Here is a 25,178-nt window from a genome sequence, read left to right as displayed (position 1 = left end):
TCCCAGCAAGGATGTTATTGCGCACAGGCTTTGTTGATACCTTAGCATATATAGCTGAATAACCTCATTTCTGGAAAGGGTGTTCGGGGGGGGGGGGTGTCGCCCCTCCTCTTCCCCTGCTCCAACTTTCCAAATGCTCATCTGGTTGGAATGTGCCCATAGAATCATAGAGTTGGAAGAGACCACAAGGGCCATCGAGTCCAACCCCCTGCCAAGCAGGAAACACCATCAGAGCACTCCTGACATATGGTTGTCAAGCCTCTGCTTAAAGACCTCCAAAGCAGGAGACTCCACCATGAAATGTTAAAACGGTGCCTGCTTGGACGATGAGGAGAAAGGGCCTGTGCGTATACCTTATGTGGCTGGGACATATCTGCACAAACGAAGGTTGAGCGTTCATAAGAGTTGCAGCCACTGCTTCTGCCCTCTTGATTTGACACAGGACTAATTAATGAGGAATAGGTCTCCTCTAAGATGACGGGATTTTAAAAGATGGAACGAAAATATCCTTCTATGTTGCTTTGGAGAATACTAGAGATGTGCAGTTTGGAAGTTTTCTTCTCCATTCAGCAGAAATCCAACATCATTAATTTCAACTCGTAGCTGAATATTAAACATTTCTATTGCAGTGACCCCAGGGTCAGTGCTCGGCCGGACCTGCAGAGCAGGTGAAACATAAGGTGGAATTGTGGGAACAGGGACCTAACATTCATGGGAGCAAAACAGGAGAGCGCTTTTCAGAAATCATCTTTACTGTCTACATGACATACAAGTAAAGGCAAACATTGCTTCAACCATTTCCATGCCTTGAAAGCAGGCATGAATTTCTGGGCATCTTAATTCTCATTTTAAACTGACTGCCTTAATCCCCGATCCTTGAACACTCTTAAATAGTGTTTCGTTTTCAGAAAAACCATCCTTGAACTTTACAAGCACCTCTTACCTGTTGGAGATGGTGACAATCACCATCTTAAGCCAAAGATGGGGAAATCCTTTGGCTCCATGGTCCAGATCCCTATCAGGATCTGGCTTGTGGGCCAAATTTAAAAGGTGGGCAATCACTTGAGTTTACAAATGGCGTCAGGGGATGTGGTGCTTTGAAGTCCTGAAATTGGGGCTTCAAAGCACCAGTGGGCAGTGAGGCACTGCAGAAAGCAAGGTCCTCACCCCAGTTTTAACAGTGAAACCTGTTGTAGTCAAATAAACCTTTATGAGAGATTTTGGGGCTTAGGATTAAGAACTGTACCTAAATAAAATGTACCTGAGATGTAAAGGGTGTGTGTGTGTGTGTGTGTGTATACATTCAATTAGTTTCCTCTTCTTGGTTTAATGTGTTATTTTATACTTTCAGAACTGGAAGGGGAAAACAATTATAAAGAAGAAATGGAATAAACCCTCTCTCTGTCCCCATACTTTCATATTAAAGCTTTCAACAACACAGATATCGCTGCAACCGTAGACAATGCATAGCTTTTTGGGTTTTTTTAAACCTGCATTTAAATGCTACCGGAAAGAATATTACACACTAAATTCATAACGCATTAAATGCCGCTTCAGGATAAATACTGAAAATTGCTAATTATGTTTCGTACAGTACAACAAAATTTCAGTTCCACTTCTTCCCTAGTGCTTTGCTAAGAGATCTTGTGCCCTTCATTTATTATTCCTGAACAAGCAATTAAAAGGGGGGGGGGGGGGGCAGGGAAAGTAACCAGTAATGGGAACATAAAAGTGCACAACGGTTCAAATGAACGCAAAAAATCATTAATTAGGAGAAGCTCAGAATCCCAGGATGGATTCATCCCATAGCATCTCCTCCTCTGTTGGTCCACTGGCTCCCGCCTTCTTTTTCTCCTTCTTGTGCTTCCTGCTCTCCTTCTCAGAAGATCCCTCTGTATTTCCTCTGTCTTTACCCTGCTTCGATTTCGACTCGGCACTTGAGTCGACGTCCTCTTTCTTTCTCTTTCTCTTCTCTCCGCCCTTTCCAAAGTTTGCGTCTCCTTTCCAGTGCGGTTTTCTCTTGAACTTTGCAGGGGGTGGGCGAGGGTCGCCGTCTTCCTCTCCTGAACATTCTTCCTCCTTTCTGAATGTCTTTGGCGACTTCTGGCTCCTCCTATGAAAGGCAGAGCTACTATCGGAAGATAGATGTTTGTACTCATCAACGGATTCGGATGATGGGTTGCAATTGTCACTTTTGTAGGTGGCCAGTGGAGATGCCTGCTTTTCTAGGGAACCACCTGTGCTGTGCTGAGAAACGGGTGCATTTTCTAGTTTCGGCAGGTCTCTGTACCCTGGCAGCCAGTGGGACAATCTGCTTCTAGCAGAATACAAAGGTAGACATGTTTCTGAGAAAATGCCAGAATACTGCTCTGGTGTGTTAGCGTCGCCAGAAAATTGATCCTGATCAAATCCAAAGCCCCGTTCGTGGCCATTCATGGCACCATACTCTTCCATTTGAAAGTCTTCTTCTGGCTTTCTGAAGTGTGTCTTTGGTTCCAGCCCCCTCGCTTTTTGCACTTTAATATAATCTTCCAGTTCATCTTGGAAGGAGCCGTATGTTTTCCTGGAGTTCGTTATTAGATTGGAAATCATGGTTTCTCTACAAGAATAAAAGGGAGAAGAGAGATAATTGTGGCGGGAATGAGCAAAAATGACAACAACATGATTTTTAACCAAATTGGCTGAAGTCAGAAAGAAAGAAGTGCCTGTGGACCAAAATGTCAGCTGAATGATTTATAGTTCCACTTTAAAGGTAAAGGGGACCCCTGACCATTAGGTCCAGTCGTGGCCGACTCGGGTTGCGGCGCTCATCTCGCTTTATTGGCCGAGGGAGCCGGCGTACAGCTTCCGGGTCCTGTGGCCAGCATGACTAAGCCGCTTCTGGCGAACCAGAGCAGCGCACGGAAATGCCGTTTACCTTCCTGCCGAAGTGGTACCTATTTATCTACTTGCATTGCGTGCTTTCGAACTGCTAGGTTGCCAGGAGCAGGGACTGAGCAATGGGAGCGCACCCCGAGTGGGGATTCGAACCGCCGACCTTCTGATCGGCAAGTCCTAGGCTCTGTGGTTTAACCCACAGCGCCACCCGCATCCCACAGTTCCACTTTAGCACCACCTAGATTCCTGCAGTATTCTACCCACATTTCACTGGGAAGCAAGTCTGGATTTAAAGGGGCTTTTACATAATACGTGCGATAGATCAGTTTTTGCCCGTTTCACACTGCTGAGAAACAAATCCTTTGTCGTCCCAGTACATGCATATGTATTCAGGAGCTGAATTAAGAGAGGGTGTACTTGATCCTGCTCTCCTGTGATATAATTTGATGGAAGATGTAGGCCTCACACTGAGAGCCAGTGTGGTGTAGGGGTTAAGAGCGGTAGTCTCGTAATCTGGGGAACTGGGTTCGCGTCTCCGCTCCTCCACATGCAGCTGCTGGGTGACCTTGGGCCAGTCTCACTTCTCTGAATTCTCTCAGCCCCACTCTCTTCATAGAGTGTTTGTTGTGGGGGAGGAAGGGAAAGGAGAACGTTAGCTGCTTTGAGACTCCTTAAAGGGAGTGAAAGGCGGGATATCAAATCCAAACAACAACTCCTCCTCCTCCTCCTCCTCCTCCTCCTCCTCCTCCTCCTCTTCTTCTTCTTCTTCTTCTTCTTCTTCTTCTTCTTCCTCCTCCTCCTCCTCCTCCTCCTCCTCCTCCTCCTCCTCAAGGCTTTTCTGCAAAGACTTCCCAACATATTTTGATCAAAGCAAAGGGTCTTCCTATATCTCATTTGGGTACACTAATTAAAAGCCACTCGCTCAGAAGCACATCTAAGAGCTGCTCTTCCACTTTTCTTGCTGCTGCTACCCCTGTCCTGCCATTTGAACAGAGGTAGGATGCACTGGGATAAAGGACCTTTTCAGTTATTAGCCACTTCTCTTTACAACAAGTGAGCTCACAAGTGACTTGCAATACAATACAAATGTTCAACCAATACAAACTAAAACAATATGAAAGCTAAAAACATTCCTGTACATAAAAAGTAGTCTCCTCCATCCCACCCACTAAAGGAGACCACAATTATCTGAAACTCTCCAAATTAAAGCCAAAAGCATGACTGAAAAAACATTTTTGCCTGGTGCATAAAAGTGATGGAACATGCTCTCCAGTGAGGCTCACTTGTCTACATTAATATGCTTTTTTTAAGGTGTCAGGTACTCCATCCATCCATCCATCCATGCATCCATCCCTGCTGTGGTTATTTTTAGCACTGCCTTTTGCTGCTGTTTCACTGATTATCATTTTATGTGCTGCTGTAAAACTGGCCTGGATGAAGGGCAGTATAGAAATCCTTTAAAGCAAGAAAATCCATAAAACAGCGGTGGACGAAATAGGCCTGTTCCTGCACAGCTCTTCTTAGAAGCCTTGACACATTAGTCCACTGCGCTTGCCTGGTGAACTTGTGGGAGACGCAAATCAAGTGGAACTTACACTAATGAGAGGTGAAATAAAAAAATTCCTTCCAGTAGCACCTTAAAGACCAACTAAGTTAGTTCTTGGTATGAGCTTTCGTGTGCATGCACACTTCTTCAGATACACACGAAAGCTCATACCAAGAACTAACTTAGTTGGTCTTTAAGGTGCTACTGGAAGAAATTTTTTTATTTTGACTATGGCAGACCAACACGGCTACCCATCTGTAATGAGAGGTGGTTATGTTCCCCCCCCCCAAACCCTGTGCTTCCTTGAAGACACCTGCTGCACCGTAAGCATGAAGAAAGGTCACAATACCCACCACATTAAAAAGGTAAAGGACCCCTGACAGTTAAGTCCAGTCGTGAACGACTCTGGGATTGCGGCGCTCATCTCGCTTTACTGGCTGAGGGAGCTGGCATTTGTGCGCAGTTTTTCCGGGTCATGTGGCCAGCATGACAAAGCCGCTTCTGGCGAAACCAGAGCAGTGCACGGAGACGCTGTTTACCTTCCTGCCGGAGCAGTACCTATTTATCTACTTGCACTTTGATTAGCTTTCCTGCTAGGTTGGCAGGAGCAGGGACTGAACAACGGCAGCTTACCCCATCGCGGGGATTCAAACTGCCGACCTTCCGATTGGCAAGCCCAAGGCTCAGTGGTTTAGACCACAGCGCCACCTGCGTCCCCTGTCCACCATATTAAATGCTACTTAACTAAAACCACAAAAGAACTTCAGAGCATGGGAAGTCACCCAAAAGATAAATAATTTGGCATTGAATATTTGGCTTTTTTGATTGCATTGTAATTTAGAATGTTTTAATGTGGTTTTTTATTGGATTGTTAAAATGGAAACTTTAATAAATATTAAAAAGAGAATAGGGGAAGTAAATAAAATGGACAATGAAATCTTCTGCAGGAATTTTAAAAAACCTGAAAGAGCAAACTGAGGAGACATCTCAGAGAGGATGTCCTAAAGTTGATGCTACTCAGTGCTTCTTAAAAAATGTTTAGGGGTACTCTCATTTTCCTACTCATATTGAAAATACTGCCCACTCAACGAGGCCAAACTTAGATTCAGAAAATGTTTAGGAGTATGTGTACCCCTGCGTCCCTGAAAAAAAAGGACTGCTGTTAGAGAACTGAGCAGCAAGGCGCTTTCAAGAGAAGAAAAATCTCTTCTCCTCTGCCTTCTAAGAGAAAGCTGTGCAGGTACAGAACCATAGCTGTCAACGTTTCCCTTTTTTTTAAGGGAGATTCCCTTATTCCGAATAGGATTCCTCTCAAGAAAAGGGAAAAGTTGACAGCTGAACCCAGATGAAGGACTGCACAGAGATCACCACCCAGTCTTTGTGAGGCTCCACTGCAAACATTAGCACACACTTCCCACACTGAACTGTCAGTCTTGTTTGGGGGGGGGGTTGGGGAGAAGAGAAAAATGCACACCTGGGAAAACACTTACTTTATCTGATGCTTATTTCCTTGCATGTGCGACTGGTACATTTCTATGGACGTGAGACTGATGCTGCATATGGGGCATATATACCTGCCCACTCCAACTGCTAAAAGAACAGAGGGCTGCAGGTTAAACAGATTGCAATGAAAATGGCCCCAGGGCACGTCCAAAACCTGTCCGAATTCCTTGTGCCATATCTCTCTGCCCGCCAATTCCTGGAAAAAGTCTTCCACTAACTGACAGCTGGATACGGTGTTGTGTGTTCAGAGAATATTTTTAAATACAGGGAAGCATTCCAGGAAAACATGGAATCCCCTCTGCAGCAACAGCCACAAAGTCCCACGAGTCTGCTGACCATGTAGCTTGGTTCTGAGCCACGCTCAATGGACAGTGTCTCCCTGTGTCGCCTGCTTACCATTGGCCTGGGATTCCACGGGAACGCCCTCAGATCCCATCTCGGTCATCAGCTTCTTGCGCACTTCGTTCCTTTTGTGCTTCTTGCCCACGTAGTGTTGGTGTGCCATAAGCGGGTTGTTGAAGGGCGCCGAGCAAAGCTTGCAGAATTTATCCGGATCGTCTAGATCCAACGTGGCTTTACAGGATGGCGACGGGTCTTTCGCATCAGTGTCCTGCGAGGCGTTTTCAAGAGATGGCTCCGGCAGAGATGGAACCGTGGAGGGACCTGGGAAATAAGTGCAAGGAAGGAAGGTCAGCTCTCCCAACAAAGCAGCCAGAGAAGATACGGTAGTGGCCCTGTAAGTCTTTCGCTTATGCTGAGAATATATTCCATGCAGCTCTCATGTATCAAGAAGGAATGCCTGACATACAAATACCATAGTTTTCACTTCATAAGACGCACCTGACCATAAGACGCACCTAGTTTTTAGAGGGGGAAATCAAGGAAAAAAATATTATGCGCAGAGCATGTAAGCGGCTCTCGCTTTTCTTGCTTTAAACCCTTCTGTCAGGGAACTGACATCGGAGACCAGCAGAGAGAGAAGTCGCCCCGATAGTGCAGGAGAGGGAACCAGCAAGGAGAGAGAGAGGGTTTCCGAGGGGGAAGGGAATCAAGGTGACACCAAGAAGGCAGGAGGGGATGAGAGCACTTTGGAGGGAAGGCTCAGGGACTCTTCCAGTGAGATCAGTGGGGAGAGTGCCGGACCACCACTGGGCACGCCTACTCTGCGCAGAAGGCTTCCGCGCAGAGAGGCTAGGCGGAGACTGGCTGTCAAGGAATTCTTATGTTGGAAAAAATTTAGGAAACACCCACTAACGGATTCTGCCAGCGACTGAAGCAGATGCACAGGAGTGCGCTTCAGTTAGGGAAAGGTTTAAACAACAAGCAGTTTAGGGAAGTCGGTGACTGACACACAAGCAACTACAATTCCCATTACACCTTCCGTCCCTCCTCCTGCTTCGCTGAGAAGCCAGCAGAGCAAGCTGCGCAGCTCTCGCTGAAGCCAGCAGAGAAAGAGCGATAGCTGCGCAGCGCCTCTTCTGCTGGATTCCCAGCAAAGTGGGATGAGGGACGAAAGGGAGCCCTTACAAGGGAGCGCTGAGCAGAGCCTGGCAGCAGCTCTTGCTGGCTTTTCCGGGAGGTGAGGGAAGGGACAGACGGCTCTTTAAAGAGTGCGCGGCTCCAGCAAGAGCCTCCTGTCTGCATTCGCTCCATAAGACGCACACACATTTCCCCTTACTTTTTAGGAGGAAAAAAGTGTGTCTTATGGAGCAAAAAATACAGTATGCCTCATCCCATGTGCGTCTATCTCTCTGGATGACAACTACACTTGGTGGTGAGCTGCTATAGGTGTAGCCTCCTGCAAGCGGCTGGTTGGCAGGCCTAAGTCAATACTTTCTCCCTTCCCTTTCCTGCACTGTGCGGAAAGACCAGGGGAAAGGCAGAAGTGAACAAGGGAGCAAAGAAGAAGGGAAATTTTGCTTTCCTTGTTCTTGTCAGGGACTGGACTGAGGAGGAATGGTGGAGACCCCCCACCCCTTCCCTGCTGCACTTCCCAGAGAAGAGGGAGACAGTATAGATTTAGAATGGTGGTTTGCAGAAGGTCACAGTTCAGAGGCTGCAGAGGGGAGAAGCTGGGAAGGGGAGAAGAGGGAGAAGGTGGGAGAAGCAGCACCAGGGGAGAGGCAGCTGACAGACTCTGTCTTTGGAAAGCATGCCAGATCCTACCCACCCCTCTCCCAGGTCCCGGCGAGCATTGAGAGTAGGAGAGCAGAAAGCTCAGAGGCAGAAAGCTCAGATCAGCCTGAGCGGGGATGACATATGATAGGAGAGATGGAGGGCGTAGGACTTTACTTGGAGCAACGCCATTACTGGAATGGAGAGGCACTTCTCAAAGCCTCTATCTGGGAATATTGAATAATGGACTTGGTAAGAACTCTTCTTGTCATCAACTTCTTGGCTGCCCACCGTGGGAGGGACTGGATTCTCTGAAGCCTGACAGTTCCTTGGATTCAGCTAAAATGTTGCACCACTTTGCCCTGACAGAGGACAGAGTGGCCGGGGCAACCCAGTCAGATGGTTGGGGTATAACTAATAAAATTATTATTATAAAAAAACCACTGGGTCTTCACCAGGTTCTGGCTGAGCGTTCTGCACAGGCTGTTGTGCCTGATCTTCCGACAGCCGTTTCAGCTTCTTGGTGTGGATCTTTCCCAGGTAGTGTGATTGAGCAACTATTGGGGACGTGAAGACCATGTTGCAAAGCCTGCAGTAGGTGTTTTCGTCCACATTTGGGTCCATCTGAAATCAAAGCGTGAAGACATTTAATCCACTAGTGCTAAACCGATGGGAAATTTCTGAGAGGAGAATGAGTGGGACAGAGAAAGGGAAAGGGAAAAGGAGAAAAACTGGTGTATATGGTGCAAACAACAACAACAACAACAACAACAACAACAGGGTTTAGGACGCAGTTTAGGATGGTTTTGGTCTTAATCGGCAACTAGCCATATAGAGCAGAGTAGAAAAGAAGATCTAACTCCAGGCTGGATCCTGAGCTCTCCCACCCAGCTGGGCCATTCTGATAGGTGGCTAGGGACAACCACTTGCCAATCACCTGATTCCACCATGACATCAGGCAAACAACAAGCTCCCTTTGGGCGGCAGATGCCACCCTGGGCAAGGATTATTTGCATTGCAAAGCTCCCTGCAATTCAAGCTTTTGATTCAAAGAAATAATCGGAAATGCAATCTCTAGGTATGCTCTTGATTCTTTCTTTGCACCAAAAACATTGGCACTTCCTGAATTTGGTAAAAAGGTAAAGGTAAAGGGACCCCTGACCATTAGGTCCAGTCGTGACCGACTCTGGGGTTGCGGTGCTCATCTCGCTTTATTGGCCGAGGGAGTCAGCGTACAGCTTCCGGGTCATGTGGCCAGCAGGACTAAGCTGCTTCTGGCGAACCAGGGCAGTGCACGGAAAACACCGTTTACCTTCCCACTGGAGCGGTACCTATTTATCTACTTGCACTTTGATGTGCTTTCGAACTGCTTGGTTGGCAGGAGCAGGGACCAAGCAACGGGAGCTCACCCCGTCACGGGGATCTGAACCGCCAACCTTCTGATTGGCAAGTCCTAGGCTCTGTGCGTCCGTCTTGAATTTGGTACCTTTGCCTTTTTGCCATGCACAGCATGCTCCTGGCTCTTCTTCACTTTAACCACAGCTTGAAATCTCCCATTTCTGATTGTGACAGGCACAGGAAAGGTGGTCACAGTTTCCCCAAAACTGGCTGCCAGCTCAATCTCTGCTACCTCCCAGGCTTATGCTGAGGATGAGATAACATTACCTGGAAATTCACATACTGTAACTTCTGTTTGCTGGGCTCCTGGGCATCCTTCTGTTCACTATGCATCTGTAAATAAAGCCGGACTTTCTGAGCGTGCCTTTTGCCCTGGAAAACAGAAGGATTGGTTTTATATCAGGATGCACCTTGGGGTTCTCTTTTGAGATGAAATGAGTAAGGGCTGGAATATACGGTACCTTTGAAAAAAAACTTGGAGAACTGCAATGTTTAGAGAAATCCTTAGCTATAAGAATAACAAGGAGAATAAATCCCTCTTGCCTGCCAACATAATATGGACTTGTTAAGTATGATGGAAAAGTCCCATACCAGCGACTGTGATGATAAGAAGGGGTTAAGATCGGAACTATGATATTGGGAGAAAACACAGGAACAAAAGCAAAAGATTTTCTCTGGAGCGGCCAGAACATGGGAAGTCCCATTAAATTATTTAATTCAGAATATATACAGTGGTACCTCGGTTTACATACGTTTCAGGTTACATACGCCGCTAACCCAGAAATATTACCTCAGGTTAAGAACTTTGCTTCAGGATGAGAACAGAAATCGTGCTCCGGCGGTGCGGCAGCAGCAGGAGGCCCCATTAGCTAAAGTGGTGCTTCAGGTTAAGAACAGTTTCAGGTTAAGAACAGACCCCCAGAACGAATTGAGTTCTTAACCCGAGGTACCACTGTAATTGGCCTTTTTATTTGTTATGTGATGTAGCATGATTTGATATGTTATTAATTGCAATGTTATTAATGAAAAATTATTAAACATTTTTTTTTAAAAAGAGAGAATTTCTTAGCTGTGAGAGAATATTGTCCCCATTTCACAACAGCAGCAATTGCTTGCCAGCTTCAAGTGCTTGCGGTTACCTCTAAAGCATTAAATAGCTTGACCCCAGATACTTACGAGACTGTCTCCTCCTCTGCCAGCCTGACCACTACCTAAGCTCTGCTAGAGAGTTGTTTCTTTGCATCCCAACAGTGGCCAATGCATGGCTGGCTGGGATGCAGGACGGCTCGCGACTCTCCTTACAGAACCTATGAGCCCCATCAGAATGAATGGGAGCCACGGAAGAGCAATTTAGTGGCCTAGCACAGCTCCCGCCCCTTTCTTGTCTTGTTTGGTGGGGGCTTCCTCAGGCAATGTGCCTGCAGAGGCTCAAGTGTCCAGGCAGGACAAGGAGAAGGGAGAGAAGGAAGCATGACAACACAGACAAGTTCAGAGGCTACTTGTCTCAGAACGCCCACAGCAGCCGATGCTAAAATGCTCAGGGGAAAACTTTAATAAGCTGGTTTACAGAAGAGATTAAATCAAAGTGGCGCGGGATAAAGAAAAATGGATCCCATGCCTTTAATATGTTGGTTTCACTGGCCAAAGCAATGTTATTAGCAATGAAACAAGACAAATATTTTACAGTGGTACCTCGGGTTACAGACACTTCAGGTTACAGACTCCGCTAACCCAGAAATAGTACCTTGGGTTAAGAACTTTGCTTCAGGATGAGAACAGAAATTGTGTGGTGGCGGCGCAGCAGCAGCAGGAGGCCCCATTAGCTAAAGTGGTGCTTCAGGTTAAGAACAGTTTCAGGTTAAGAACGGACCTCCGGAACAAATTAAGTACTTAACGCGAGGTACCACTGTACTTGGGTTGGGGTGTGCGTCTTAGGAAAATTAATAGCTGCGGCCCTATATTAACATGTGTTCAGGACTAGGAGAAGCGACTGTATGGCAGGACAGCATGAATATGCATTTACATGGGATAATATTGTTACGGCTGTCAGGCGATGATGTAACCCGTTACTTGATCTTTTCCCAATGGGTCAAAGCGCACAGATGGCTAGAACAGGTTTCTTCACTGAACAATTGTGGATGGTGATTACAAGCTCATGGGGATTCTTAAGACTTACCAGCCAAGGGTGAAGTAGGGCAATTTTGGGCATGACTTGTACTGCAACCCACAGAGACAAGTCTGAGTTTTTGCAGGTGGCTTTGAGGAGACAGCCCCCCCCCAGTATCCTGCCTATTTTTGGAGAAAACCCCTTGGTTTTACTCTTATCTATCTATCTATCTATCTATCTATCTATCTATCTATCTATCTATCTATCTATGTTTGTTGTTTGTTTGTAAGTTGCCTTGGGCTGCCCTGGGCAAGATAAAAGCAACCAACAAATTTAATAAACAAATAAAATAAATGAACTGTTTCAAAGTGCAACACTCTATGTCTGGGTGTCTGCCTATTCAGTTTGAATATTTATAAATGAACAGATATTCTAAAAATGCTACAATTCTCTAGTGGACTCTCCTCCTAAGGAAATTGAGCCTGTACTGGGAAACACTGAAATGTCCTTTGCTAGGAGTTAAGGGGTGTGTGTGTGTACAGGAAACACAACTGACATATTCCGCTCCAAAAGCTTACCTCATAGTGTGCAGCCCTTTGCGATTCAAACTGCAGTACAGCTCCACAAACTTTGCAGAAAGTGTCTGTGCACAGTTCTTTCCTTGTCACTTCATCCAAAGTATCATCTAAATGAATGATTAAGGATATCGCAGTCAATAAGCAGAGCTGTGATCTGATTACCTTTAGCGTTTAGCAGAGACTTATTCAGCCCACAATTTTGATCTTGGAACTGAGGGACCTATTTACCGAACGCTTATCCTGATTTGTTTGCAGAGAAGTTAAGTCTTATCAAGGAATTGTTATCCCTCGCTTTTCTTCCTACAAAAAGTCTGGGTTGTTCTTTTGAGGGTGTGTGCGCACAAGTGACAAATCCACTTTAACCAAATCTGTTGGTCTGCATGTTAATCCAACTGGCAAAACAGTGTCCATCTCAAAGCAGCCCTAGCCCTATAACATCAGGGCTGTAACGTCCAGCCTATTTTCTTCTTCTATTTTTCTACTTAACCCTTCAACCTGTGTTCTGCATAACATCTAGCTCAATTAAGAGACACACAGAACTCAAACGTTTGGACACTGTTTTGAGAGTTTGGTGTGTCTTATTAATAGTATTGTTCGGTTGTGGGTTTTGTAGATTCTACTTTCCTTAAAGGCCAGCACAGCCTCAGGGGTTAATAAAGGAAGGCAGCTGCAGAGAGGACAGACCTTATGCTACAAAACCCATCACTTTTGGCATTTAGGAAATTGTAATGAATTTTAAGTGGCCCTTGGGCGTTGTGGACAAAGTTCAAGCACAGTAAGGATTCCTGCTTCTTGAGGACCATCTGAACTGGTCCTTGGAGATTTGTGCCAGATTTTGCAATACAGTACAGGCAGGTCCGTATAGTAAAAGCTATGGTTTTCCTAGCAGTGATGTATGGAAGTGAGAGCTGGACAATAAAGAAGGTTGATTGCCGAAGAATGGATGCTTTTGAATTATGGTGCTGGAGGAGACTCTTGAGAGTTCCATGGACCGCAAGAAGATCAAACCTATCCATTCTGAAGGAAATCAGCCCTGAGTGCTCACTAGAAGGACAGATCGTGAAGCTGAGGCTCCAAGACTTTGGCCACCTCATGAGAAGAGAAGACTCCCTGGAAAAGACCCTGATGTTGGGAAAGATGGAGGGCACAAGGAGAAGGGGACGACAGAGGACGAGATGGTTGGACAGTGTTCTCGAAGCTACCAGCATGAGTCTGACCAAACTGCGGGAGGCAGTGGAAGACAGGAGGGCCTGGCATGCTCTGGTCCACGGGGTCACAAAGAGTCGGACACGACTAAACAACAAGAAGATGATAATTTACTGCATCTTGTTCATGAGTAACCCCATAATGCAGAAAAAAAGAAAAAAGAATTGGCCTCAATCCTGGTTCTTTGCCTTCTTTGCCTGCTCATGCCCGGATGCCTGATATCTTTAAAGAGTTTTAAGAAAACAAAACTGCAGATAGAAAACCTTTTGTAACATATTCCGAAACCGAGTTGTGATTTAGTTATTTAGTTACTGTAAATTTAATTTGTTGGTGTTTTATGTTATGTAATGTTTTTCTTTTTTTGTGTGTGTGTTTTGTTTGTCCTTTTTGTTGCTTTAATGTTTGGTGTTGTATAATGAATTGAAACTAATAAAAAAGAAATGAAAAAAAAAAAGACCCTGATGTTGGGAAAGATGGAGGGCACAAGGAGAAGGGGACGACAGAGGACGAGACGGTTGGACAGTGTTCTCGAAGCTACCAGCATGAGTTTGACCAAACTGCGGGAGGCAGTGGAAGACAGGAGTGCCTGGCGTGCTCTGGTCCATGGGGTCACGAAGAGTCGGACACGACTAAACGACTAAACAACAACAACAGGCAACTCTTGTCCCAATGGAGGAGATTGAATTAAACCAGTTTCACTCATTACAGCTGCTAGGGGTGAGGAACAGGTGTTTCTTAAGATATGTGAAAAGTGATGTAAAGAAGCATGTACACTTATCTGCAATGTCTACATGTTAGGTGTTTGCTGTGGAAAACTGGTGTGCTACTTGTATTTTCCAAAGGAATCATAAGGGATTGCATACAACTAAGAGTAGACCCAGTGAAGTTAATGGGTGGAGGTTTAGCCATAATGCAGGTGGTGACCATTTTGTGCAGGGGTTGTGTTCCTGGTCCTCGGACCCCACACGTTGGCAGAGTGCATATAAGCACGCATGCCCGTTTTGCCTTCTTCTGGGTCCAAAAGGACCCATGCGTTGGCGACCGCGTGTTAATTGGGCATGCCTAAAATGGTCCCCGCTTGTAATGCAAACTGTGCTGGCGCAAGGGGAAAGGATTTGTTATTTGTATGACAGTGGACTGCCTTCCACCTCGTATTATGAGAAGATCAGGCTATGATATGCACGAAGCAGTCCATTTTCAAAGCACTGGGGAAAGGATGAAAAATTAAGACACATGGGAAGACAGAATTAGTGGGGAATGTGGAGGAATGTTGGAAGAAAACTTGATTTCATGTTTGGACACTTAACCATAGACACTAAGAGCTCAGCAGCCAGAATGAAGTCAAGATCGTGTGCAAATGTGGCATTATCAAGGCAATCTATTCATGTTTTTGGCAGGGTTTTCTGTTCCAACCATTCAGCAAATCCTAAGGCAGAGGATGCTGCTGATTAACAGAATGGCTGCTTCTGGCAGCCATCTTTGTGTTGCCTGCCCCAACTCCTCTCCTGCATGCTGTACCACGCAGAACACTTTTATATAAAAAAAGAAAAACCCACAGCAAGTGGAGGAAGAGAATGAACATGGGAACCAGTGGGGGGAGCAGTGTGTTTATGTGGGTTTCTTTATTTTCATTTTTAAAATAAATTTTATTAGTATTTTCCACACAACAACACAAAAGATATCGAAAAATAACAATACACAAAAATCAACATTCGAAAACGAAAGCAACAACAACAAAAAAGCAAAAAACCCACAAATCTATATCTTACAAGTTAAGATTATAAACACTAAAACAAGAAGACACTAAAACAAGACTTCCACCAATCCCACAGCACCTCCTTTATCTCTCATTGTGTCTTCCTGTTTTCTTTATCATCTCTATCCTAACATCTAGATATAAATCCCTCTTTCATATCCTTCCCCTTCACAAGGTTATTCCAGACTCAGCCAGATTTCTGTCCTCGAACCTTGACTTTTGAGGTATTCATTTAGGCACTCCCATTCTTTTTTTACCGTATTTTTCGCCCTATAGGACGCACTTTTTCCCCTCCAAAAATGAAGGGGAAATGTGGGTGCGTCCTATGGGGCGAATGCAGGCTTTTGCTGAAGCCTGGAGAGCGAGAGTGGTAGGTGCGCACCGACCCCTCTCGCTCTCCAGGCTTCAGGAGAGCCCCAGCGCCAGCCCCACAAGGTCGGGGGACAGAGGGAGGCGGAACGCCGCCATCCCGCTGTCTCCCAAAGTGGTTTGGAGGCGGACGGCGGGGAGAAGAGCGCTTCTCCCCACTGCCTGCCCCACCACTCCGGGGACAGCAGGGAGACGCAGCGCGTCTCCAGGCTGTCCCCGGACTTGATCTGAAGGTGGGAGACGGGGAGAAGAGCACTTCTCCCCGCTGCCTGCCCCACAAGCGCCTAGGGGGGAAATAATTTTTTTTTCTTTATTCCCCCCCCCCAAAAAAAAACTTGATGCGTCCTATGGGCCGGCGCGTCCTATGGGGCGAAAAATACGGTACTTCACTTTTTGGTTTTTGTCTTATTATGTCTGTCAATTTGGCTAATTCTAAGTATCTAAGTTTATGTGGGTTTCTGTGCACATGCTTCGAGGCAACATTTGACGATATCCAGCTGAAGCCCAAAATCCATTTACATGGATAAAGATTCAATGGGAGTCAATGGCTTTCTGTAAACGAACATAAATCAAAATTTAAGTTCCAAATTTAAAATAAAATACCCGAACGTGAGGACTTGCTTGTAAAAACACGTTCTAAATCATTATCCAGAATATAGTTTCCCCCCCAAGATCAGCCAGGTATGATCGCTAGCAGCTGCTCAAATCTACTTCGGCAAAGTCTATTCAGAAGGAAGCCCCACTAAATTTAAAATTATAGAATTGTAGTGTCGTCAGGGACCCTGATGATCATCTAGTCCAACTCTCTGGAATGCAGGAATCTTTTGTCCAGCGTAGAGCTTGAACCCGCAACCCTGAGATTGTCATGCACGGTCAACTAAGCCATCTCAGTCCAACCAGCCAGGCTCACTCCCAAGTAGGTACTTATTCTGCAAGGTTACGTATGAACAACCAAACACAGGGCAGAGTTGCAGAGTGGAACATTCAGGTGCCAATCTACAAATGCACATTCACATCAGATTAATTAAAAACTTTTTGATCAGTTGACAAGCTGGCCCTAACTAATTGGGCACTTAGGAAACAAAAACATTTCAAGGAATTAAACAGGGATCATCATTCCACACCCCTTCTCACACAAGAGGCACATGTGGTGACATGTGGTATGCCGCATTTTAAAACAAGAAAGAATGCTTTAAGATTACTGTATTATTTGTATGCAAATTTATGCAGATTTTGTAAATACTCATGCCATGCTCCTGAGGCAATTGCCATGTTTAATTCTTTTAATTATTAAAACTTTAATTCAGCTTCGCATATTCTTCTTCACATCCACATTGGTCTGGTTTGAATACCATGGCAAACCATGCTTTAGCATTATGAACAAGGTATGGGGATGCAGGTGGTGGTGCGGGTTAAACCACAGAGCCTAGGACTTGCCGATCAGAAGGTCGGCGGTTTGAATCCCCGTGACGGGGTGAGCTCCCGTTGCTCGGTCCCTGCTCCTGCCAACCCAGCAGTTTGAAAGCACGTCAAAGTGCAAGTAGATAAATAGGTACCGCTCCGGCGGGAAGGTAAATGGCATTTCCATGCACTGCTCTGGTCCACCAGAAGTGGCTTAGTCATGCTGGCCACATGACCCGGAAGCTGTACCTCAGCTCCCTTGGCCAATAAAGCGAGATGAGCGCCACAACCCGAGTCGGCCATGACTGGACCTAATGGTCAGGGGTCCCTTTACCTTTACCTATGGGGAGCTTTGGTCTCACATGGCCCTGTTCCCCTTCGAAAGCAACTGCAAGATCAGAAGCTTTTGCTTCCATTGATGATTAACCACATTTTAAACATTATGTCCGAACCCTAAATGTTGCTTATAAACGTACACTTACGGATAATCTGCTTCACCAAGCAGCTTTGACATTTAATGGATTTAAACTGGAGGTGGATGCGCAGGCCCAAGCTTGCCTCTGATTAATTTCGAAAATATCCGAGATCGTTTTGCCAACCAGTCCCTGCACCCCTCGTGTTACATGCAGAAGTGGAACCAAGAGGGAATGGTTGGGGGTTCTGAATACCAGCTGCAAGGAAGACTACTGCCCTCAGACTTCTAGGCTTCTTGTATGCAGGATGCTGAACTTGAAAGGTCTTTGGTCTGATTCAGCAGGGCTCTCATTCTACAATGCCCTGTTGCTTTGAGTTAGCAGAGGATCACAAGACATTACTGCAATTGCAGGAGTCCTCACAAAAACTACGTCTCCCCAAATCCCCTAAACTTTGCACCCTAATGCTGTGTTACCTAGATGATGAAGGCAATCTCAGGAAGTTCTCCCCCCTCAATCCTTCTTATGGCATGGCTGTTGCTTCTCCTGCTGTTTGAAGAGTAAAAGCTAGAAGGAATGTGTGTTTTGGGGGTCTGGGGAACAGCGGGTGCCAGGAAAACGAGCCCCTAATTCTCCCGCAGCTCAGATTTTCATATGGGATGGAGAATACACCCTGCAGCTCCAAAAACTCATCTCTCATTTGTGGTGGCCTTTTAAGAGCCTCCGAATTCAGTTTTCAAGCTTGGTTTGGAAAATCTTTGTCAACAACTCTAAAGTAAGCTCAAAAATGCTTTCGGTGCTTAGAGTGGATCCTGCTTTCGGCCATGTTGTTTCCCTTTTACAGTGGTACCTTGGGTTAAGTACTTAATTCATTCCTGAGGTCCGTACTTAACCTGAAACTGTTCTTAACCTGAAGCACCACTTTAGCTAATGGGGCCTCCTCCTGCTGCTGCACCGCCAGAGCACAATTTTTGCTCTCATCCTGAAGCAAAGTTCTTAACCTGAAGCACTATTTATGGGTTAGCGGAGTCTGTAACCTGAAGCGTATGTAACCTGAGGTACCACTGTATTTGGGTTGCAATCCATTTCACTTTGCTTAGCTCCTACTAGCTTTCGTCTCGGCAATTTCACGTGGTGTATATTTCTTATGAATGTACCCCATGCGGTGAGAGCAGTTATTCGCCACATCAGGGGGCCTTGCATATTTTTTTCCATACATGGGAAATGCCAGCTGTAGAAACACCGATGAAAAAGATTCACTGTGTGAAATTGGTGCAAGAAAATAGTATTGGAGTGATTTTGCCATGACATAAGGCCTCTAATTCTTTCTTGCCCTGCTTCCATATACTCATGTCCCACTATCATCAGTTCACAAAAAAATCCAGTCCAACGTGTCAGCCAGCCATTTATTGTTGGTCCTGAGTAGAGGTGGCAGGGTCTGCCTCCCACCTTTTGCCGCGCTTTACGCAAGTTCAGCAGCACGCTAGCACCACTGATGCACGTTTCCAGGTGTCTAATGCGGAGTGAGAGAGTTATTTCACATTAGGCATTCCTGCATTCCATCTCATAATTTGATCTTATGTTTATTGCCTGGCAAAGTGGCACAGTGGCATTTTGCTCAGGGCTTTGAGCCTATGAGTTGTCTCATATATTGCCGCATATATAATTTGTGCACTGTAAGCATTCAACGTGTTTTGAGCAGAGAATTGGTGGAGAGAGGAACTTGCGCAAGCAAGATAATGACTTCTCAACTCACTGTACAGGAAAGTACATTTTCCTGCTTGAGGAAGAAGGGGCTTAAACCCTGTGGAAGAGCACATATTTTCCATGAATACGTTCCCAGGCTCAATCATGCCACTCCCAGCTAAACGACCTGAGTTAAAAGGTTTGGGAGCCCCATTTGATGGAGACCCTTGGAGAGTCACTGCAGATCAGTGGGGCGACAATTTGTGGCGTGTATGAACCTGGAAGAACAGCATGCGACTCAGCTCTTAAATCACAATTGTTCCCCTAGTTTGCTACTTTGTGCAGTTTAAACACAGTCTCTTAAGGATTAGAGAAAGAGAGAAATCGCCTGCTTACTAACCCCAAACAGAAGATTGCTCTGTTGGGACAAATATTTGGTTGGAACGAAACTTCAGGAAAGAACAGGCCTCCTCCTGCCTCCATTTAGAAGAAGAAGAAGAGTTTGGATTTGATATCCCGCCTTTCACTCCCCTTCAGGAGTCTCAAAGCGGCTAACAATCTCCTTTCCCTTCCTCCCCCACAACAAACACTCTGTGAGGTGAGTGGGGCTGAGAGACTTCAAAGAAGTGTGACTGGCCCAAGGTCACCCAGCAGCTGCATGTGGAGGAGCGGAGACGCGAACCCGGTTCCCCAGATTACGTGACTACCGCTCTTAACCACTACACCACACTGGCAAACACCTACAAGAAGGAATAATAGAATTGTAGAGTAGGAAGGGACCCTGAGGTCATTCCCCTGCAATGTAGGAATACTCAGAATGAAAGACTCTTCCTACTACAAATCAGAGTTACAGCCTATATCAGAGTGGTCCGACATGAGGCCTGGGGGCTGTAAAACCCCCAGAATTCAATGGGGCGTGCCTGTTGCTAAGTGTGAATAGCATAAGCCTTGCTCACCACTTCTCATTCCTCTATAGGTATAATGAGCTCAACTGAAGAAAGAGAAGAGATGGAAAGGAACAAGTGGCAAATTTAATTACAGTGACAAAATTCTACTGCCCTTGTCTCTGTATTTTCATTGTTTTAAATAATGAGAAAGGAAGTTAGAAATCAAAAAGAAAAAATTAAAAATCCATACCTAAAGGCCGTTGTGAAATCTGCTGGGATATGAATAAGGATTTATGACCTCACAAGCTGTGACAATCTGAGTGAGTGATATTTTAAATCTCTTGCTGAAGCACACACAAAGTCCAATCACTCAAAAGGAGAGGTACAAACTCTGACAATTATTTGGAATCTGCACCAAACCTCTCTAGCCGTAAGTGGCATACATGTTTTCTGTAAGGCACCACACGTGTGATACAAACTAAGGTCCATCCATCTTCAAAGACCACATGAATAATGTAATGCCACAGATCAACTGTTAAGGTGGCGGAGATATACCTCAGTGGCAGAGCACACGCCTGCATGAATTTTTTCCCCAAAGTTAATTCCAACTTGGATAGCAGGACGGGATATCAGAACCACTCCAAGCCAAAGCAGATACCACAAGGCTTTGATGAACCAAGTGTCTGATGTGGTATGAAGCAAGATTATATGAAGATATTGAGGGGAGGCTACTCAAATCTGCTGATGACACCAAACTGGGAGGGGTAGCCAATGCCACTGAAGACAGAATTGGGATTCAAAATGACCTGAACAGATTGGAGAACTGGGCCCAAACTAAAAGAATTTCAGTAGGGACAAACGTCAGGCTTTACACATAGGCAGGAAGAACCAGCTGAACAAATGTAAGATTGGGGAGACCTGGTCTGCCGGTAGTACAGTGGTGCCCCGCAAGACGAATGCCTCGCAAGACGGAAAACTCGCTAGATGAAAGAATTTTCCGTTTTGGAGGTGCTTCGCAAAACGAATTTCCTATGGGCTTGCTTCGCAAGACGACAATGTCTTGCGAGTTCCTGTGGGTTCCCCCCCTTTCCCCCCTTTTCTAAGCCGCTAAGCCGCTTATCAGCTGATCCGATAAGCCACTAAAAGCCGCTAATAGCGCTAATCCGCTAATCCGTCAATGGGCTTGCTTCGCAAGACGAAAAAACCGCTAGACGAAGAGAATCACAGAACGGATTATTTTCGTCTTGCGAGGCACCACTGTACATGAGAAAAGGATCTAGGGGTCTTAGTAGAACAAAAGCTTAACATGAGTCAACAGTGTAATGCAATAGCAAAAAAAAAAGAAAGAAAAGCTAATGCTATTCAAGGCTACATCAAAAGAAGTCTAGTGTCCAAATCAAGGGAATGAATAGTACCACTCTATTCTGCCTTGGTCAGACCGCACCTGGAATACTGTGCCCAGTTCTGAGTGCCATAATTTAAGAAGGATATTGACAAGCTGGAATGAGTGCAGAAGAGGGAGACCAAGATGATCGAGAGTCCAGAAACCAAGCCTCATGAGGAACGATTGAGGAAGTTGGCTATATTTAGCCTGGATAAGAGGAGACCGAGAGGAGATATGATAGCCATCTTCAAATATCTAAAGGGCAGATGGAGCAAGCTCCTGCAGGGGAGGGCACAACCTGAACCAATTTATTCAAGTTATAAGGAGATTCTGATTAAGTATCAGGAAGAACTTTCGGCAGAAATGACTGGCAGAATTCGTGACCAGGGAGAAGAGTCGGTGGAGGAAGACTGGAAGAAATTTAAAGACTACCTGCAGAAGCACTGCAAAATTAAGGAATGTTAAAACGATGTCTGATGGAAAATAAGTGGTATTGGTAAAAAGATTTTTAAGAAAATGTAAATAAGGATTGATAACTGGAAAATTGATATTTATAATAGGTTAATATCTGGAGTGAGGATAAATGCTAGAGGGTAAGGACTTGCTGAATTTAATATTTGAACTGGAATACAAAATGGGAGGTGTGAGGTCAAGAAACTAGTGAATGAAGTATAAGATATGAAAATACTAATCTATTTTCTATTTTCTGTTTTGTTTTCCTTTCCTTTCCTTCTTTCCTTCCCTTCTTTTGTTAACTGTTTTTATTGTGTATTTTTTATGTTTTGTTTTTGTATTTTTTCATTTTTGTAGTTTTTCTTATGTTTAAATTTTGAAACTTTTCATTGTTTGTGAAACTTTAATAAGCATTATTTTTTTAAAAAAATAAGTATCAGGAAGAACTTTCAGATGGTAAGGGTTGCTCAACACTCAAAAGAGAGGTGGTGGACTCTCCATCCTTGGAGGTTTCTAAGCAGATGTCGGATGGCCATTTGCCATGGATGCTTTTGTTGAGATTCCTGCCTTGCAGGGGGTTGGACTAGATGACCCTCAGGATCCCTTCCAACTCTTCAATTTTATGATTGTACATGGGCCAAAAGAAATTTCTAACTCAAATGATGTGTTTTAAGATATTTTTCAAATGTTTGCTTTCTGAAGAGTTGTGAGGTTTTTTTAGTGGGTGTATTGGATGAGATTTAAGATTTCACTCACTGTTGCTGTATATTTTTCAGAGCCAGTAAAATGTTGTAGGGAGGAAATCTCTTGCCACTCATTCCTGGGAGGTGTTGCAAGTCTGATTCTCTGTGAGGTGGTCTCCAAGTCTGGTTGTTAATGGATTCTCGGACAGTTTGCCTGCAATGTGCTTTGACTACTGTAGCCACCCTGTGGTACGAAGTGAGCAGGTTTTGGCTGCACAAAGGATTCTTAAAACATGATGGTCAATACTTATGGGGGGGGGGAGTTATATTTCCCCATCTTTTCCATGTGTGTTGTCCATGAAGCCCACTGTGCCATTAGAGCTCTGCCACACCACTGCATTCCTACAACATCACGATTGCTTGTTTTCAAACTGATGACTGCTTCTTGTCATTTATTATGGTGGGGTTTTTTTTGCCATAGAAGCCGCTTTTGAGTGCTTACCAGAACTGTGTGATACAAAGTCCAAACCAATAAATCCAACACAACGCCGCAGAAACTCTATATGCAAGAATGACACTAGAGCTAGCGCAGACCTTACAGTGGTGCCTCGCAAGACGAAAAGAATCTGTTCTGTGATTCTCTTCATCTAGCGGTTTTTTCGTCTTGCGAAGCAAGCCCATTGATGGATTAGCGGATTAGCGCTATTAGCGGCTTATCTGCTGATCGGATCAGCTGATAAGCGGCTTAGCGGCTTAGAAAAGGGGGGGGAGGAAAAAACCCCAGCAGGAACTCGCAAGACATTGTCATCTTGCGAAGCAAGCCCATAGGAAATTTGTTTTGCGAAGCACCTCCAAAACTGAAAACTCTTTCGTCTAGCGAGTTTTCCGTCTTGCGAGGCATTCGTCTTGTGGGGCACCACTGTATTACTTCCAAGTTCACCTAAGCAACTTACTACTTATCTGAGCAGATGATGTGCATGTTCAGCATAATATGACAGAAGTACACCTGAGCAGGACACACCCAACCCTTACTTTGCTTGTGTTCTCCCTTTAGTTTTGTTTGTAACATTACACCACTCACAAGGAGGCGGCTCACCTATTGGGTTGGTTCCCTGTCGACGTACCCCAACCTGCCGCCCTTTCAGCACCTGGCGCTGTGCTGGTTTTTCCCTCTAATTCAGCATGAATCTCGGGGGTCATGGGTTCGAGCCCCACAATGGACAAAAGATTCCTGCATTTAAGGTGACTGGACTAAGATGCCTCTTGCCATCCCAACACTTCGTTTCTATGCATGTGTGTAATAGGAGCTGCACAGAAACTCTACCAAAGTTTAATTGTGTGTGTGTGTTTTAAGGATTCTCCCCCATTTTTAGTTTTTCTTATTTTTTTTTATAAGCCGCTCTGAGTCCCTGTCAGAGGAAAAGGCAGGGTATAAATAAATAAATAATAATAGTAGTATTTTTCTTAAAATAATAAGGTTCCTCTTATAGCTGCTTCCTCTTTCCCAGAGACTCACCACACCATTATCAGTCACTTTTGCTCTACCCCCTGTGATAGGAATCTTATGGTCTTAGATATATGGTAATGTTCATAAGTGTACCAACCAAGCACGTACATAGATCAGCACAGGAAGGCCAACCTGGAAGCATTTTGCTTCCTAAACTGACCAAATGTTTTTTTCTGCAAGGTCAAATGTAACCTCCCCATTGCCTCTTTCCTCACGAATCCTGTCTTAAGGACATATTTAAGATATGAATAGGGTGTGAGCCTGCGACATGGCCCAGGAACTAAGTATTTATCATTACAAAGGACTGGCCAGGCTACCCAGGCAATCTAAGCAAGTAACCTGCCAGATAAACAAGGACAGGAGAAAAAACAACATTCAAATTTCTGTTTTAAGACCGCCTTTTCTGTGATGTAGGTATGATGTATCTGGGGGGTGGTCTTAGATTTCACCCCTTCTGTGATGTATGTATGATGTTTCTGGGGGTGGTCTTGATCTACAGGGTGGCAATTCCAAAAGTCCATAGAAGGCCTTGCCCACCATTGTTCTGGGTTCCTCCTCTCTCCTGCGGGTGAGGGGAGCACCCTGTTGCAACAGATCCATAAAGATCAGGCTTACTAGCTGCTTTGCTTCTCAATATTCTCTGGCTGGCCTCTGTTATTCTCTCCTACCAACAGGGAACCTATGTAAGGACTCTATATGGGCTCTTGGATACCCCATAAGGGAAAAGGGCAATTTTTGTTTACATCACCCCCCCACTAAATCCTAGAGAGCCCCCAATTTACCTGAAACACCCCCCCAGCTTCCTGTGCGTCACTTCCTCCTCCTCCCGCGCCCCTTCCTCTACCTAAGAGTTGGGGTGGGCAGGGCCTTTCCCTGCCGGCCACTCAGCTCACCACTCACCTGCTCTCTGGCCGCGGGGGGGTGGCGGCAGCGGGGGGGAGGGGGCGCCCCCTCCCCCCTCTGCCCTCTCCCGCCCCACAGCAGCAGCAGCAGCAGGTGCCGCCGCCGCCGCCGCCGCCATGGCTGGGGAAGCGGGCCCCGCCCACCCTCGGCGGCAAAGGCCTCGCGTGGGGGGGGGAAGCGGTGAAGAGATGGCAGCCGCGACCCGGAAGCAGAAAGCGGCCAGCGTCGGAAGCCGGAACTTCACATCCGCAGCAGGCGTCTCCTTTCGAACGGCTTTTTTTTTTTTAAATCGCTTAGCTCCGCCCCGCCAGCCCCGCACCTTCCTGGTTGGTCTCCGAGCCGCTGTCAATCACTGCTCCGCCCCAATCAGGTGCTCTCTGTTCAATGGAGTTTGCTGGAGCTGGCG

General features: G+C 45.6%; 1 protein-coding gene and 1 long non-coding RNA gene across 2 annotated transcripts; one reads left to right on the top strand and one right to left on the bottom strand.

Moving 5' to 3' along the window:
• Window positions 1–299: 299 nt before the first annotated feature.
• On the top strand, window positions 300–1,591 carry LOC309516395. Its single transcript, XR_014212876.1, has 2 exons — window positions 300–1,281; window positions 1,312–1,591. It is a non-coding gene; the product is annotated as an uncharacterized lncRNA (long non-coding RNA).
• On the bottom strand, window positions 735–24,918 carry LOC309516233 (zinc finger matrin-type protein 1-like). Its single transcript, XM_082194917.1, has 7 exons — window positions 24,770–24,918; window positions 12,125–12,231; window positions 9,707–9,811; window positions 8,497–8,665; window positions 6,323–6,589; window positions 5,914–6,013; window positions 735–2,599 (listed from the first exon to the last, which is right to left on the bottom strand). The coding sequence occupies exons 1-7, from the start codon at window positions 24,888–24,890 to the stop codon at window positions 1,780–1,782; spliced, it is 1,689 nt and encodes a 562-aa protein (XP_082051043.1). The 5' UTR covers window positions 24,891–24,918; the 3' UTR covers window positions 735–1,779.
• Between the last annotated feature and the right edge of the window lie 260 nt (window positions 24,919–25,178).

Source organism: Podarcis vaucheri, assembly GCF_965113315.1.
Source record: "Podarcis vaucheri genome assembly, chromosome: 13".
NCBI lineage: Eukaryota > Metazoa > Chordata > Lepidosauria > Squamata > Lacertidae > Podarcis > Podarcis vaucheri.
This window is presented reverse-complemented; position numbering and strand designations above follow the sequence as displayed.